The sequence below is a fragment of the Capricornis sumatraensis genome, chromosome 11, assembly GCF_032405125.1.
Source record: "Capricornis sumatraensis isolate serow.1 chromosome 11, serow.2, whole genome shotgun sequence".
Classification (NCBI taxonomy): Eukaryota; Metazoa; Chordata; class Mammalia; order Artiodactyla; family Bovidae; genus Capricornis; species Capricornis sumatraensis.
This window is the reverse complement of record NC_091079.1, coordinates 10,314,472-10,332,675: the sequence shown is the minus strand read 5'-3', so window position 1 is coordinate 10,332,675 and position 18,204 is coordinate 10,314,472. Positions and strand designations below refer to the sequence as shown.

Here is an 18,204-nt window from a genome sequence, read left to right as displayed (position 1 = left end):
ACGACTTACAGATCTGATTAAACATGATCTTTACAAGTAGATTGGTTCCAGTGTTTTTTATGAAAACGAACCTGACGCTTCAAGATTTTACAAGATTTTGTGAATTGGGAGCTTTGACAGGCATTGCTTTTTTTAACTTGTTCCTGTCACCTCCTGCTATCTTAACAGAGCTGGTAGGATCATTCCAGAGGAGCCTGTGAGGAACCCCTGCCAGAGTTGAGACCTAACTTGCAGCAGTATAAGTATAGCTGTTACTCCCCTAAAAGAAGAGAGGGTTCATACTATAAAAAAGAGTGTCCCTCAGTTGAAATGCAATCTGAATGTCAAATTTTCAAAAATCATCATTTGATCTGCTTGTTTTTAAAGTCCAATGAAACTAAGATTTCTCAAATCACATTTCCTGTGTTTAAATTACCTGTATGAATGAGAACAACTTCCTAAGATGCTGCTAGACTTCTTACATGTTTTAGAATAACTGTGATTAGTAAATCCTTTATTTTTCTAAGTTTCAGTGTGCTATTTTTAGACCCTGGTTACTAACATTGTGTCCCAAATCGGCTCTTTGTTCAGGGCTGCAGCTTTGTCATCGCAGATTCCTTCCTGCGTCACGCCTACCGTTTCCACTACACCCTCTGCGCTGCCCTGCTGCTGGCCTTCAAGGGGCTGCACAGCTACTTCATTACGGTAACAGAAGAGCTCCCCTCTTGTCAGAAACTAGAACTGGGTATGTTGAAAGTAGCCAGGACCTCTTCATTCTCATACTGCTGTTACCAGCTTGGCCATAGTGTCTGTACTTAGTTTAGTATAGCTAGTTTGCTTTATGTGCTTCACCTTTACTTCTCTCAACTTCATCTTTTTCAGGCTTTGATAATTACTTACTGAAATTTTAAAAAATTTTATGATATTGAGAAATAATTTCTTGGTGCTAAGTTTGAGATGAATCTTTTGATAGATTTTTTTAACAGTATGTCTTCTTAGAATATAACCAGAAAAATGTACTAGAAAGCAAGTTTAATTATCCATAGAATTTTTAGATAGGAAGATAAATTAGGGAAGATAAATTCAATAGATTAGGTAATATAAATTAAATCCATACTTCCAAATAGTTAATAGTCTAAGCAGATTATATGTACTTGGAACCTTTTGTAAAATATATTGATTTTAGGTGATCTCAGATCTTTTTTCTATTTCACTTCAGCAAGTAATAACATTACTCAGTTTTAACATTTTGAAAATAATTTAAATAAATTCTAAAGATCAGTCTTCAGTTTTAGTCCATCAATATATACCTGTATGTTGTAACACATAATAAAAATCATTTGCGTTGATTTTGTATACCACTTACAGTTTACAAAATACATATATCATTTCACACAAGATTATTGATTTATGAAAATGTTTTTATTCAGACATTTTATGAAAGTTTTATAAGCTTTTATTTTCAAATATGAGCTAATAGCTCATCAAAAGCACATTTTAATTATTTCTTTGGAATAAATTATTTTCATCATACTTGAATGAATGAGAAATTGCTTTTTAAGTTTTACTGAAGTTGATCACTGTTCTTATTTCTTTGTTTCTCAAGGATCTTAGTCTTTTAACAATATTGATGCACTATCAAAATAGTCACTGTTACTGAAAATAATTCTTGTCTTTGAGACTAACTAGCCCACTTTTATAATTGCCTACTTTGAGCCACAAAATAATTATAAGAAAGTGAAATGATCTGTACCTCACTTAAATTCAGCTGTGAGAACAGGCTGGCTATTGTACCCCTACTTATCAGCAGCGGCTCCAGTGGGTTTGATAATTTCATTATTCAAATATTCCATTAAACAGATATTACTCAGTTGACTATTTAGAGTGCTTCATTCAAGGATCTCAGTGTAGCCCCTTCACAAGCAGTAGGAAAGCGTTTGTTCTTTTTTGCTCATGTGTTCTTCCTCAAGACAAAAACAGTAGCACAGAAACATTTTGGTTACTCTTCTCTAAAATATTCTTTTTCCTTGCTGTTTTATATACTTAGCATCCATTTGCTTTCCTTAGGAAAGTTCTTTAAGAGACTACTGCCTCAAATGTGAACTTTTAAAAATGTTGTTTTTTGAAAATGAAAGAATTGTTTGTAGAATAGAACTAATTTAGGCTATTACTTGTTCTCAACTAATGGGTAAATTATACTCCATTTATTTTTTAATTTTGTCCTTTGGAGCTCAAACACATTTTCTTAGGAGAACTGTGTGATGAATTTTGGTTAATTTAGGTTTAATGGTCAGACCACAAAACTGTCAAACCATAATATTAATAAAGGACAATACCATATTCCTGAAAAGTAGTGGTTAACACAGAAGCCACGTATAATGGCATTTCTGAGGAGAATCTGTTAACAGTTTAGGTGTTGAATGTTGTAGAATTCACAGAGGCACCATCATGTAGTGCTTAGGACTGCATGTTTGCACCACTGTTGTCCCTTACTACTGGTAAGTAACTGGGGCTGAGTATACAAACTGACTTCTCCTCTAAGGGCAGGAGGATTGATGGGATCCAGATGTGCAGAGTGTGTCAGAAAGAAAGATGAGGGCATGCAGAAAGCAGAGGGTGTTAATGGAGGAATTCCCTCGGGCTGAGCAGGGTGCTGAGGAAAGAGCAGGTCTCTGTCTCTGGAGAGCTTTGACCTCCCCATTCCCTTAATGAGGAGTCAGTCCAGCGTTGAGAGAGGCCAGAGAAGCAGCCCAGTCCAGCGTTGAGAGAGGCCAGAGAAGCAGCCCAGCCAAGGGGCATTCCTTGTGGTTTCAGTACAGAGTGCCCTAAGTGAAGTGGGCCTGTCCATGCCTGTGTAATTGTCAAATAGTTTTAACGTGTAATATTTTCAAATGAAAAACACTTATACCACATTTTAACTAAGAAAAAAATAGAGTGTTTAAACAGGCATCTCTTGTCAAAGGCAAAGATTTATTTCAAAGCATAGATAGTATTAGCACTTTATCACTAACTTAGCTAACCTCAGTTTGATAATTCATTTATTTATATGCTTTTTAACTTTCTCTCAGATAAAGATGACTTTTATGACACATGTATTATTTTGAGCTTATGAATATAATATAGAAAATATCATAATTTTAAAAAGCCCTTATATTTAATTTCAGGAGTAAATATCAATTTTATTCCAAATTATTTGCTTAAAATATTTCACCAGAAAACAAAATTCTAAAGCAAACCCCGACTTAAATTTTAGATAAGTAGATAATAGTGATAGATTAAAATTATTAGTACCTTACACATAGTATTTACTCAAAATATATTTGTTGAATAGATAAGTGAATGAAATAGCACAGGGAAGATTTTGTTGACAATTGAAAGGTACCTAGGCATCAGCATATACTTTATAGTAATTTCCTAGGGATTTTTAAAAATAAAAATTCATCTTCAATATTAGTGACACTTTGGGTTTTCCTTAAACTTTTCATTATTATTTATATTTTCTTTTCTATTTGTTGTGAATTTTAGTTTATTCTTGAATGCGTCTTCCAGGAAAAAATCTAAAATTTTTGTTAACTATTCAGAATAAAACTATTGCACTTTCTAAACTGGTATCATTGTTTATTTTTATCCTAGCAAAACTTATTTTTATCCTAGCAAAATTTGTTAGGTACCAGATATTTCTGTAAAACACTGTTCACTAAATATTATTATATCCACCAGTTTTATTAAGTTTATAAAAAGTAATTCTTGGTTAGAGGGTGTATTCTAGTTCCTTCTCCTATTTAGCACTTTTCTTGGGTTTTCAAATAAGTCTAAAGTCAATATTTTAAGTAAGTCTATATTTCAAATAAGTCTAATAAAGTCTTCAAATTCTGCCATGCTATGAAGAGTTTATCTAAACTCCATTCCCTTTTTAAAAATAATGCCTTGAATTCCATTTTGCTTGTGTCTTTTTCTTTTCTCGTAGATGAATGATGTACATTTTTTTAATGACATTCAGTTAAAATACTGGTTTGGTAAAGAACTGTTTTTGAAAATGAGCATTATGAATTCTGAAATCTAGGCTTTAGCAAGTTATGAAACCTTTTTGGCCCCAGTCTCTACACTTGTAAAAGCAGAGGATTGACCTTGCTGATCTCTGACACCTCTGCCAACTCTTAAAATTCTGAGTTTAGATATTAAAACATAAAAATAATATTGGATTATGAAATGTTGAGTGGCACATGCACTTAGAAAAAAGGACAAAGTAACATAAACATGAATGTACATCATTTGTAATTCTAATAAGCTAATCAACTAACTGAAAGATTCTGCTTTGGTGTTCTAATCCAATTGCACTAGTGAATCAATACTAAATCTATTAATCACAAAGTGGAAAATTCTAGTAAATTTTGTTGTAAAAGGAGTATAGTAACTAGTGCTGTGTGCAATCCTTATGACTAGCCAAAGCCAACATGCAGGTCCTTTATGAGCGCCTTCTCAGAAGAAAACAGCCAGCAACCCAGAAAGACACCTGTCTAGGTACGTTCACAAATAGGTTAAGTAAATAATCCCTTTTAATCAATAAGAAACTTTGCTTTAATTTAGTATCAAATTTCATAAATATGTATTTTTTAATATTGTATATTCCTGCCACTCTTACTTAAGAACTTACTTTAAGAATCAACCTGATTTGTAGTTGAGCTTTGGTTAATTCTTAGTTTTTAATGTTCAGGTTTTTGGAACATTTAAAATTGAAAATGTTAAATGCAAAGATTTCTTTGGTTTTTTTCCATATTCATTTTAGAGTTCCTGCAAAGAGCACTTTTTAGAAACTATGTTCATTGCCAGAATTTGTTAGTTTAATGGTAATGACTTAAATTTGTTCAAAGTCAATTTGTCTTTGGGTAGGGCTAAAGGTAATAAAATGTGGTTTGAAAACTGAAGCTAATTTCATGCATTACAGAAATAAACAGAGAAACATCTTTAATATCTGGTTTTGTTTTTTGAGTCAGTTTGCATTTATTTTTTTATTCTAAATTTAAAAAGCAAAATATAGGAATATCAAATCACTGTTACCCAGATGTATTACATATTTGAAAAGAGGTATTCTGATTTCATTATTTCATTGGTATATTTCTCTATATGTTTTAGACTTTTGTTCTTGAATAACAATAGTACTTAGTTTATTATCTTTCCCTAAGTATATTAAAAGTTTTCAGTTTGAGTAGACCATCACAATTAACATTTTTTAAAAGTTATGAAAAGCTATAGAAATAAAAAATAAAATTAAATCACAGCATTTGTCTCTCAGTTTTCAAAAGTATGGACAAAGGGAAATTAAGAAGCCAAAATATTTCTCCACATTTCTCAGATGAAAATTAGCTCAGAAATATTTCCATTGGGTCAGTTTTCACTAAAATTGTTAAGCTAGAAACTTACCAGGAAGGAATAAAGAAAAGTTGAAGATTTATTTATGATCATTATTTTGGAACATAATTTAATCCTCATTAAGTAACTTAAGTATAAAGTTAAAGAACTCATGGTATGAAATTATGGTCATTTATGACATATTTTAGTGTTCTCTTTAGCAAAAAATTGTACTACTTATTTCCTGTTGCATTGCCAGTCTATCAGTTTACATGTGAGCATTCTAAATGATTTTTTAAAATGCTGCTCATTTAATAAGGTCTCTATAGAGAAGGGCCCAGTTTTTGGTTGGATAGGAAAAAACTTGATTCAAAACTAAAACATAATGAACTTAGTTAAATAATACTTCTAAAAATATGTGTATATCTTTTATCCTTCATTCCTGACATTGTATTAGGATATCTATTGAATGAATGAATAGATGAGTGGGTAAATAAATTTAAGGTACATTTACCCTTTGACCTAGCAGTTGCACTTTTGTTCATAGAAAGGAGTACTAGTTTTTTGTAGCATAGAAAGGATTACTACTTTGTAATGGTATTTGTACATGCATGTTCATCACAGTATTCTTAGTGACAAAACACTGAAAACACAGATAAATGTCCATCATTCAGCAAAGAATAGAGTGTGAAGAAAATTATGAGGTCCTTACACCAAGGAATATTATATAGCCATTTTTTTTAAAGTGCTTTAGAGCTGCATATCAGATTTGCATGAAATACTACTGAGAGATATCATGCAGAAAGTTTACAAAATACAGCCCATTTTTATAAAACAGTAACTCCAGATCTCATATATGTGTATATTTGAAAATATGGAAGGATGTGTTCTAGGTTGTCATCTTGGATTAGCAAGAGGAGCCAAGTTTAAAAAGTTTGTAGGGAGTTCCCTGGTGGCCTACTGGCTAAGATTCTGGGCTTTCACTGTCATGGCCTGAGTTCAAAACCTGGTGGAAAAACTGAGATCCCACAAGCTACATGACATGGCAAAAAAAAAAAAAGTTAGAAATTAATAACCTTTGTTATTCTAGAAATTTATGTAAATCTCTAGAAAATTATATAAATAGGTATATAGGCATTAAAAAAATTAAACTCAGTTAAAATCCTAAATTATTTTTAAGTCATTTCAACCCAAAGATTTTGAAGTTAAGTTTTACATTTAAGCATCCCTTAAGGTGTTTGCATTGAAGTAGCTCTCAAGAATCATAATGCATAGACCAGTTTCTGCATTTAAGCTCTGGTATGTAAAGGTGACGTGTATCAAACTCTACAAAGTTTATGCTCATTTTAAAAAAATTAATAGGATATGTAAACTACTGAAATCAATTTTGCTGATTTTCTTCTATCTCAGGAAAACATCATGAGTGATATGAAAATAGATGTTGGCATATCAAAGTTACGATTTTAACACAGGGTCTGTCGCAGATTTTTTTTTTTTTAACATAACATTAGAAGCCACTGATTTATCTGATAGTGAAATGATTTGTGAAATTGAAGCAAATTTCTTTAGTTATCAGTGGTTATTTATATATATTTTGTGAATTATAAAATATTTGTGTCCTACTGGTTTTAGTTATCAGTGGAGTATTTATTGTTCAGATCATAGCTTGGTTTTGTTCTCAGCAGTGTAACTGCTTATTTTATCAAATTTAAATGTTTACCATTCTTTTATCAAGAGGTAAATATTTAGTATTCCTTATGAGATAAGTGAGCTGAGGAATGAATTCAAAGATACCACAAAAATGTTTTCTTGTCTTTGAGTGAGAATGATCAATTAAAGTCACTCTAGCAGCAAGATTACGGAATTTTGTGTGTTGGTAACTATGCTGTTAGAGTTGTCTCAGGAAAACTCATTTTAGTTTGATTTCAGATAAACATAAGTGTATCTAAACGTGATATTTTAGGCGTTAGCAAAATCTTTTCCCTGCAAAAAATAACTGATTCTATTCTGTTGGTTTCTGTATTCCTTTGTAAATATTACCATTTTAATTGTAAGTTAATCTGCATCCCCTCTGTGTAAATGGTTATAGCATACATTAAATATAAGTCAAGATTATATAGAAAAAAATGGCTTTGGTTTTAGACTGCCTTATAGGAAGCTAAATTTATTGAACTAAGATATAAACTTACATTTTTGTTGAAAAGAATTTTGTCATTCATTTTCATTCAACAGCTTATATTCCAGGTATGTTTTTATTATTTTGACTTGAACTTTTTAGAAATAGCTTTTGTAAAAGGTAAAGTATGTGTATATGTAATACAAAATACTAAGATTACTAGAATTTTTAATATGTGAAATACAGTAAAACTTTAGTTATATGTTTCATCTTTTCCATGATGCAGTTGTGCTGGTTACTTGAGGCCTATAGTCAGTACTTCTTGACAGTGTTTGACTCTTAATTTAATACAGGCATACTTCACTTTATTGCGCTTCAGGATACTGTGGTTTTACAAATTGAAGATATATGGCAACCTTGTCCCATGCAAGTCTGTTGGCACCATTTTGTGTCTCTGTGTCACATTTTGGTAGTTTAATATTTCAAGCTTTTTCATTATTATCCTTATATTATGGTGATCTATGATCAGTGATTTTTTTTTTTTATGTAACTATTACCAAAAAAATTACAACTCATTGAAGGCTCAGATGATGGTTGGCACTTTTTTTATCAATACAGTATTTTTTAATGAAAGTATATACATTGTTTTTTTAGACATAATGCTGTTGTATACTTAATATACTACAGTATAGTGTAAACATAACTTTTATATGCACTGAAAAACCAAAAAATTCATGTTGCTGGCTTTATTGCAGTATTTGCCCAATTGTAGTGTTCTGGACCTGAACCACAGTATTTTTGAGGTATGCCTGTAATCTGAACATATAATTTAATAATCATCACATTACCTGTTTAATGTTTTTATGGAAATATATTACATTGAAATTCAGTTCATCTAATATAGTCCAGATATTTTGTAACCTCCTAGATTTTTAAAAGTAATTTACTTATAAAATTTCAAAAATAATTTTCAGATATACAACATTGAAATACTTACTTTAATTACTGTTTACTCCTTTCAGAGGAAATGGATGTAGAAGCTCGACTTACTGAATTATGTGAAGAAGTTAAGGTATTTGGATTTTTAAAATTCACATTACCAAATTATTTGAATGGATTCTGTTTCCTTTTTAAATACTTCATTGAAAATAAATTATTTTTCCTTTCTCAAATGCAAAGGTAAAATTGTTGATTCTAGGTAGAAACACAACTTAGTTGATCAAACAACATTTGACTTGAGTGTGAAGTTAAATTATCTTTTTACTAATCATTACTGATTAGAATCTTTTTTAAAAATTTTATTTTATTTTTAATTGGAGGATAATTGCTTTGCAATATTGTGATGGTTTCTGCCATACATCAGCATAAATCAGCCATGGGTATACATGTGTCCCCTCCTCTTGAACCTTCCTCCCACTTTCCTCTCCACCCCACCTGTCTTGTCACAGAGCACAGTCTTTGGGTTCCCTGCTGCTGCTGCTGCTAAGTCGTTTCAGTCGTGTCCAACTCTGTGCGACCCCATGGACGGCAGCCCACCAGGCTCCCTAGTCCCTGGGATTCTCCAGGCAAGAACACTGGAGTGGGTTGCCATTTCCTTTTCCATTGTAGGAAAGTGAAAAGTGAAAGTGAAGTCACTCAGTCGTGTCCGATTCTTAGCGACCCCATGAACTGCAGCCCACCAGGCTCCTCCATCCATGGGATTCTCCAGGCAAGAGTACTGGAGTGCGGTGCCACTGCCTTCTCCGAGTCATACGGCAAATTCCCACTGGCTGTCTGTTTAACATATGGCAATGTATATGTTTCAGTGCTACTCTCACAAATCACCACACCCTCTCCTTCCCTCGCTGTGTCCAAAAGTGTGTTCTTGTGTCTGCTTCTCCCTTGTTGCCCTGCAAATAGAGTCATCAGCACTATCTTTTTAGAATCCATGCTGCTGCTGCTGCTGCTGCTGCTTAGTCACTTCAGTTGTATCTGACTCTCTGCGACCCCAGAGATGGCAGCCCACCAGGCTCTCCTGTCCCTGGGATTCTCCAGGCAAGAACACTGGAGTGGGTTGCCATTTCCTTCTCCAATGCATGAAAGTGAAAAGTGAAAGTGAAGTCACTCAGTTGTGTCCGACTCTTAGCAACCCCATGGGACAGGCTCCCCCGTCCATGGGATTTGCCATATATATGTATTAATATACAATATTTGTCTTTCTCCTTCTGACTTACTTCGTTCTGTGTAATAGGCTCTTGGTTCATCCACTTCATTAGAACCGACTCAAATGCATTCCTTTTTATAGCTGAGCAATATTCCATTGTGTACATGTACCACAACTTCTTTATCCATTCATCTGTCAATGGACATCCAGGTTTAGTATTGTAAATAGTGCTGCAGTGAACACTGGGATACATGTGTCTTTCAGTTATGGTTTCCTCAGGGTATATGTCCAATAGTAGGATTACTGGGTCATATGGCAGTTGTAGTCCTAGTTTTTAAAGGAATCTCCCATACTCTTCTCCATAGTGGCTGTATCAGTTTGCATTCCCACCAACAGTGTAAGAGGGTTCCCTTTTCTCCACACCCTCTCCAGCATTTATTGTCTGTAGACTTTTTTGATGATGACCGTTCTGACCTGTGTGAGGTGATACTTCATTGTAGATTTGATTTGCATTTCTCTAGTAATATGTGATGTTGAGCATCTTGTCATGTGTTTATTACCCATACGTAAGTCTTTAGAGAAATGTCTGGTTAGGTCTTTTGCTCACTTTTTGATTGGGTTTTGTGTGTGTGTGTGTGTGTGTGTGTGTGTGTGTGGTATTGAGCCACTTGAGCCGCTCGTATATTTTGGAGATTAACCCTTTGTCACATGTTTCATTTCCTGTTATTTTCTGCCATTCTGAGGGTTGTCTTTTTCACCTTGCTATAGTTTCCTTAATTGTGCAAAAGCTAGGTCCCACTTGTATACTTTTATTTTTATTTCCATTACTCTAGGAGGTGGATCTTATAAGGGTCCTGTTGTCAAAGAGATTATGTCAAAGATTTATGTCAAAGAGAGTTCTGCCTGTGTTTTCCTCAAAGAGGTTTATAGTTTCTGGTCTTACATTTAGGTCTTTAATCTATTTTGAGTTCATTTTTGTGTTGAGAAGTGTTCTAATTTCATTCTTTTTCACATAGTTAACCTGTTTTCCCAGGACCCCTTATTGAAGAGACTGTCTTTTCTCCTTTGTATATTTTTACCTTCTTTGTTAAAGATAAATTGCCCATAGATACTTGGATATTCTGGATATTGTGCATATAAATGAAATAGCAGAGACAATTAACTGATCAGAAGTGTGCTTTTTCCTCCTGTTAGTTAACTCAAAAACATTCTGGACAAAATTTTTTAAGCATTGCCCAAATTTACATACTTTTATAAAATGATATTGTTTAGAAATGGAAATTTATTTTAAAATTTCAAGAAATGAATTTCTCTTGGGCTATTTTTCTACCAGTTCATTCTTGCAATTAAATTGACTAGATCTTTATTTTTCCTTTTCTTCCCCATGGAACTAAATGTTTTGACTATTTGAGGAGCCCTGTGTATTTCACTGTTGTTTAGCTACGTTAATGGGAGATATCAGAGACATGAATCAAACAAAAATACATATTTGACTTTAGGATATATTTCTTTTTTTTTTTTTTACCATTTAAAATGTTTCGGGATATATTTCTGTATGTAAATATAAATGAGAACTTGACCCTTTTGAAAAAGGTATTTACCTTCTCCTTGTAAAATTATACATAGATGAGACAATTTCATATCCCGTTCTAGAAGCTTTCCCCATGGTTTAAGTAAGCTAAGTGTCTTCTTTAAAAAAAAAAATCACTAATTTCGCTATAATAGTTGTCCCAAAGGATTTTAGAAATAATGTTTGTGATAAACGTAGAAAAAATCTACTGACTTATTCACTGACCTTAAAGGAAATTTGAGTGAATAAACATATGATACTCCCAGATGAAAAGGTCATTGACAGCTACCCAGTTTTTTACAAGTTAATGATATTAATGCATCTGTATTCAACATCCTGTTGGAAACTTTAAAATTAAACTTATTTTAAAGATCACTTGAAGAAAGGAAAGAATGACTAAGAAAAACTTTTGAAAAAAATAATATAGAGGGACTTGCCCAAGTGGATGCTGAAATACATATAAAAACTACAGTAATGGAAATAGAGTAGGATTTCTCTAAAAGAACAGAAAGACAAATCAATGGAACTAAATAGCACTGGAACAATCGTTAAATATGTGTAAGAAATGAGTGATAAAATTTCATGAACATTCAGTTACATAGTAGTATGGTAAAATAACATGTTATAGAAGCAAATTCTAAATGGACTTGAAGAGTTAAATGTCAAAAAAATCTGTAAGACAAATATATGTATACATGTATATATAAGCAATCTATCCTTGGACTATGAGATAAACTTCTTCAGGGTAACAGTAAACAATATGATATTAATGATTTAAAACTTCTTTAAAACAAAATAAAATATAAAATTGAAAGGAAGCAATAGACTGGAAGAAAATGTTTGCAGTACCTGAAAGTGGCAAATGATACTGAAAATATATAAAGAACTTTTATGTATCAGTTTCAAAACACCCCTGGGAAAAAGGGGTACACATAGAGGCAATGTACAAAATGCAGTTCTTAGAAACAAGTTTGCTGCCTAGGTGACACTCATTCTTGCTGAAGACCAAGGAGATGCAGATTTAAGCAATAAAGTGGGTTTTTTTAACCATGAAATTTGCAGAAATGAAAGTGATTGCTAATCTCCATTGTTGATAAGGTGGTAAGGAAACTAGTGTCTGCATAGGCTGTTGGTGAGGGTAGAAATGGTAAATTTTTTAGGTCAGTTCATCATCTGTTCCAAAAACACTCACATGCTCTGCCACAAAATAGTTTTTATTTAGAAATGTATACCACAAAAAGTGCCAATTCGTTTCAACAAACAAATATAAAGCATTATCAACTACCATGTAGCCATTTAAAAGAATCAGGTGAATCTCTGTACATTGACATGGATTTTTTAACTCAAGAAATACATATTCCTCTATGATGCAGGGTACTGTTTCCATGCTGAAAACCTCTTTAGGATATATTAATTGAAAAAATAAATTGGAGGAAAATATGAATATGATTTTCATATGTTAGAAAAGCTATGTAAATATTTGATCATGTTTATGTGATTAGATTGCATATAAAATATTTGAAAGGATACATACACACATACACATTTCAACTATAAATAATAATATAGAAAGGAATACCACAAAGAATGAGGCTATAAAGGAAAATATTTGTTCTTTACTCTATTTCCATCTATATTGTTTTAAAAAGTACATATGTACTCAGATATTACTAATGAATTTTATGTACTCTTACTTAATTTCAGTATTTAAGTGTAATATAAACTAGGGTAGATAGAGTAGACAGATGATGGAATAATATTTAAACAGGTCTTATAAATCAGCAAAAAAATCCTGTAATATCCCATTTTTAATATTAATATAGCTTAGACACCCAGTTATCCAGTTATAAAATGCTAATAAGTATGTGAAAAATTTTAATTATAAAACAAAAATTTAAATATTCTGACATGATTTTTAACCTATCAGATTGGCTGTGATTTTTTTTTTAATTGAAGGATAATTGCTTTAAGAATTTTGTTGTTTTCTGTCAAACCTCAACATAGATTAGCCATAGGTATACATATATCTCTCCCTTTTGAACCTCCCGCCCATCTCCCTCGCCATTCTACCCCACTAGATTGATACAGAGCCCCTGTTTGAGTTTCCTAAGTCATATGGCAAATTCCCATTGGCCATCTGTTTTACATATGGTAATGTAAGTTTCCATGTTACTCTTTCCATACTTCTCACCCTCTCCTCCCCTCTCCTGGTGTCTATTCTAATTGTCTGTTTCTCCACTGGTACCCTGTAAATGAATTTTTCAGTACCATTTTTCTAGATTCTCTATATATGCGTTAGAATATGATATTTATCTTTCTCTTTCTGACTTACTTCACTCTGTATAATAGGTTCTAGGTTCATCCATCTCATTAGAACTGACTCAAATGTGTTCCTTTTCATGGCTGAATAATATTCCATTGTGTATATGGACAACAACTTCTTTATCCATTCATCTGTTGATGGACATCTAGGTTGCTTACATGTTCTGACTATTGTAAATAGTGCTACAATAAACAGTGGGATACATGTGTCTCTTTCAGTTTTTGTTTCCTCAGGGTATATGCCTAGGAGTGTGATTGCTGGGTCATGTGGTTTTATTCCTAGTTTTTTATGGAATCTCCATACCTTCTCCCATAGTAGCTGTATCAGTTTACATCCCCACCAACAGTACAAGAGCGTTCCCTTTTCTCCATACCCTCTCCAGCATCTATTGTTTGTAGACTTTTTGATGATAGCCACTGAATTGTCCACTGGGGTTTGCTCCTGAGGCTGCTCTGGAGGACTTGGGTCTGCCCCAGTGAGGGCCAGGTGCAGAAATCATGCAGCTGCTTGGGTCACAGGGGCCCTGGCAGCACCAGGTACTCAGGGGAGTTGGCAGCTAGGGCAGCAGGAAATATAGTGGTCTAGAAGGGTATGGCAACCTGTATTTGGCTGATACGCTCCAGTATTCATGCCTGGAGAGAACCCCCTGAGAGAGAAGCCTGGCAGGCTACAGTCCACAGGGTCACAGATAGTTGGACACAACCAAAGCAACCCTGTGTGTGTAGATGCAAGACTTCTTTTATCTGTGGCAGCTATGCCCCAATGAAGGTTGAGCATGAAGGTGGCACAGCTGCTCGGTTTGCGGGGACCCTGGCGGTGCAAAGTGTCCAGGAACACGGACTGCCTCCACTGCAGGAGTTATGGCCTGATCAGAGTCTTTTATCAAGCCTCCTGTAGCTGGCGATCAGAGGGCCTCTTTGGCCAGTCTTTCTCTGTAGCTCTGCCCATTCAGTCACATAGAGGGGCCCCTCTTGCTGTGGTCCTACTCTATAGGTTGGTGCATCAGGCACTTAAAGGAGCACCCTGGGTGGGGTCCTGCTCTGTAGTTCAGTGCATCAGGCGTTTGAAGGGCCCACCTCTCTATTGTTCAGCTGCTGTTGCTGGCATGTGGGGAGAGAGACGCTATGGTGATGGCTCCACCCCCTACGCTGACTCAGCATTATCTCCTTGCTTCCATGGCTGCCTGGCTTTCCTCCACAGGCATTTCCCACCACGATCTCCACCCTCACAACCCCTCAATCCATCCCTCTGCGGTCCACAGCAGCCCTCTCCCTGGGATTGCTCCGCAATCCCTAAATCCCAGCTCCCAGCCACTTCACCTTCCAGGGGACCAGTGTCCCTGTCCAGGGTATGTATGGCTGTGGTAAGGACTGTCTGATTCTCGTTCCATTTAGGATGCCACTGATCAGCTGTTTCACTCTCAGCCTTAAATGTTTCTCTTCTGACTCAGATAATGGCCCCGATGTGGGGTTGGACCCCTGCTTCAGTTCCCTCACCTGCTGAGGGCAGGTCTAGTCATACTAACACTCCTGTTTTTCCTGGTAGTCCCTTTGTCCTACCAAGTTTTGCATGGTTCTATATATTCTTTTCCGCTGATCAGGTACTCCTGTCCTCTGTCAGCTGGTGTTCTGCATGACTGTGATTTTTTTTTTAAATAACAATATAATCTTTGTTGAGTTATGGTGAGATACAGATTCCCATACCTTGCAGATCTTTTTTCAGAGATGAATTTGGCAGTATGTATCCAATGCCATAAAAAATATTCCTTCTCAATTTATACCAAATAAACAATCAGAAATTCATGTGTAACATAATTGGTGATATTGTAAAACATTAACCTAAGTAAATACCCAACAATAAGACAATGGTTAAACAAATCATGGGACACTCATAAAAACATTGTGCAACCTTAAAAGTGATGCTTTCAACAAATATTTGATGTTGTAGGAAAATACTCATACTGTGTTATTCAGTGAAAATGGCATAAAAATATGATTTTGGTTTTTTCCTCTCTGTAACTGAAAATAATTGAAGACTGTATACTAAAATGAACTTTATTTTTTTTCAATCAAAAAAGGTCAGTGAATGCTATGAAAAGGTATACATCTATATAAAACAAAATAATGAATTTATTTAAAAAATAATATAGAAGTATAAATGTCTTATTATTCCTACATTTATATATATATAAAAAATCTTGTCAAACTTAATTCCAATTTTCTTTTTAATATAAAAAAGGATTATTATTTATATTTTGACACTTATCATGAAGAGTTATATAAACCAAAGGAGTAATTTGTTTATAGGATGCTTTTCCCAATAATGAAAATACCAAAAGTCCTTTCTCAGAAACTTCATGCCATGCTCCCTGAGAAATACAGTTAATAAATACAGGGTATCTAGACAGCCTTGCTTTCTGGGAGGAATTATTTTTACTTGTGTGTAGATTATACCAGGTATAGTATTGCTTGCCTTACACAGTACTCTTTAATTACTGTCAAATACTTATTCTAGTCTTCTTTTCCTAACTTCATTAAACTCATTCTTGAAACCATACTACAGGTTTCAGCTTATTTATACTCCATTTTAATCTTCTATGTGTTGAGACATAAAAAACTTGGTACCTTTATTTCTAATAATATTTATACATCATCCCTGAGGCAAAACCCTTCTGTAGAATTTCTCTCTGTGTTGAGTCAATGTTTATCATCTGTTGACGCGTTAGCTTCCATTCTGTAATTCTGGAATTTGTCGGTATTTTCTGAATTTCTCCTTGTATTCTGGGGACTTTTTCCTTATCTGAAGCCTGTAATTCCTTATTCATTCATTTATTCATTCATTCGTTTGGTACATATCTATTGAGTGACTACTGTGTACTGGTTACCAGTGACACAAGTGAATAAGACGTGATCCCTCCCCTTCTTACTTATTTTGCCGAGTTTTTGTTTTATGTGTTCTCTGAGTTAAGAAGATAAATTGAAGTGTGGTTTGGGTCAGGGAAGAAAAGCCTGCTGAATTTCAGACTTTGAAAAGAGGTCTGTATAAACAAAAGTGAAAGTGAAAGTGAAGTCGTGTCCGACTCTTTGCGACGCCATGGACTATAGTCCACCAGGCTCCTCCGTCCATGGGATTCTCCAGGCAAAAATACTGGAGTGGGTTGCCATTTCCTTCTCCAGGGAATCTTCCCAACCCAGGGATCAAACCCAGGTCTTCCGCATTGCAGGCAGACGCTTTAACCTCTGAGCCACCAGGGAAGCCTGAGAGTATCATATATGATGAGCAAGATTTAGGGGTTTCATTTGTTTTTTAGAAGGGGACTGGTGCAGATATGAGTATCATTGGGGACATGGTGAATTGTCCAAGCCCAGTTGTCCAATAGTTATTGGGTCTAGACATCAGGGATACTTGATCCAGAGACACAGATATAGTGGCGGTTGGTGTGCAGGTGGAGATGAGCTGTGGCTGTTAACTTCAATCTGAATACATGACTTCCCCATATTTACGGTAGGAAAGTGAAATCAGCACCCATGTGTATATTTAAAGTAGATTTCCTGGTGTTACTAATAATTAAAGACAGATTTTTGCATCAAGATTCTGTCTGTGTAGAAACTGACTGCTGCCTTAGTGGTCAAAACGTCCTTATGAGAAACATCATTCTGCTTTATAGTCTTTGTTATTCTTTGTTCAGAAGGTCTTACTTTATCAATTCAAGAAAACTAAAAGCCTTCAAGAAAATTCTACATTTCATTCAGTACTCTTAATTTCTGTCATCAATTAAGATGAATATTTAAATAAACAGAACAACTTAATATCACTATTCAAACATTCATAATATATATACATATAATAAATATATATTTGTTTAGCCACTTTTCTCTCCTCATTAGACTGTGATCTTTTCATATTAATCTTGGTGTCTGTACATTGTAGCCCCCTAGCATGTAAAATGTGCTCAATAAATACTGGATGCATGAATTGTTAGAAAAGAAGAAAGAAGTATTTGACAACTCTGGGAAAGGGTTTCTGTGAGCAAAATAAAATCTAGGAGCAGAGATGTGAAGGAAGAGCAGTTTTAGCGAGAATCTCAATCCTTTCTGAGGAGCACATGACCTTTAAATTACTTAACTGATTGAAAATAAATCATATTTTAAGATTTCACAGTCTTTCAAAAATTTTATAACTTTGATCAGGATTTGTTGTGCTTAAAATTCCTAGTTTTAGTGTTTGAATTTGATCATGTTCTATAGAATCCTGATTTGTAACTTTAGAATATATCTGATATTTCAGATATTGAAATATTGGTTAAGTTGTCTAAAATGTAACTACCAAGTTACTATCAAGATAGGAAAAAAGCCATTGGTCAGTTGGTCTCTCTCGACACACACATGCAAGCGGGCACAGATGTACATATTTTAAAACTAAAAAATTTGCCTTTGTATTAATACTCTCAGTAATATACGTGTTATGGTAATTCTCAGAGACCAGTTTTTTTTTTCTTGTCATTTCAGAAAATAGAAAATCCTGATGAACTGGCAGAACTTATAAATATGAATCTTGCACAACTTTGCTCACTTTTAATGGCTTTATGGGGACAATTTCTGGAAGTTATAACACTACATGAGGAACTAAGGCTATTACTAGCACAAGAGCACCATACTCTGAGGGTAAGTTATAAAAATAAGTGATTTTAGAGCATTTTAATGAGTATTGTCATTTATATTTAG

The 18,204-nt window shown here is 34.2% G+C and overlaps 1 protein-coding gene across 7 annotated transcripts in view; it reads left to right on the top strand.

The window, feature by feature from the left end:
* The window catches only part of FAM135A (family with sequence similarity 135 member A), a 132,788-nt gene that overhangs the window by 59,225 nt on the left and 55,359 nt on the right, over nt 1-18,204 (top strand). For 4 of the 7 annotated variants that reach the window (XM_068983393.1, XM_068983394.1, XM_068983391.1 and 1 more), the window contains 4 exons: nt 571-724; nt 4,423-4,500; nt 8,467-8,516; nt 17,989-18,144. In XM_068983393.1, the coding sequence (XP_068839494.1) occupies nt 571-724; nt 4,423-4,500; nt 8,467-8,516; nt 17,989-18,144 (438 nt within the window). The remainder of the gene's footprint in view (nt 1-570; nt 725-4,422; nt 4,501-8,466; nt 8,517-17,988; nt 18,145-18,204) is intronic. The other 3 variants (XM_068983395.1, XM_068983392.1, XM_068983390.1) reach the window with 1 other exon arrangement.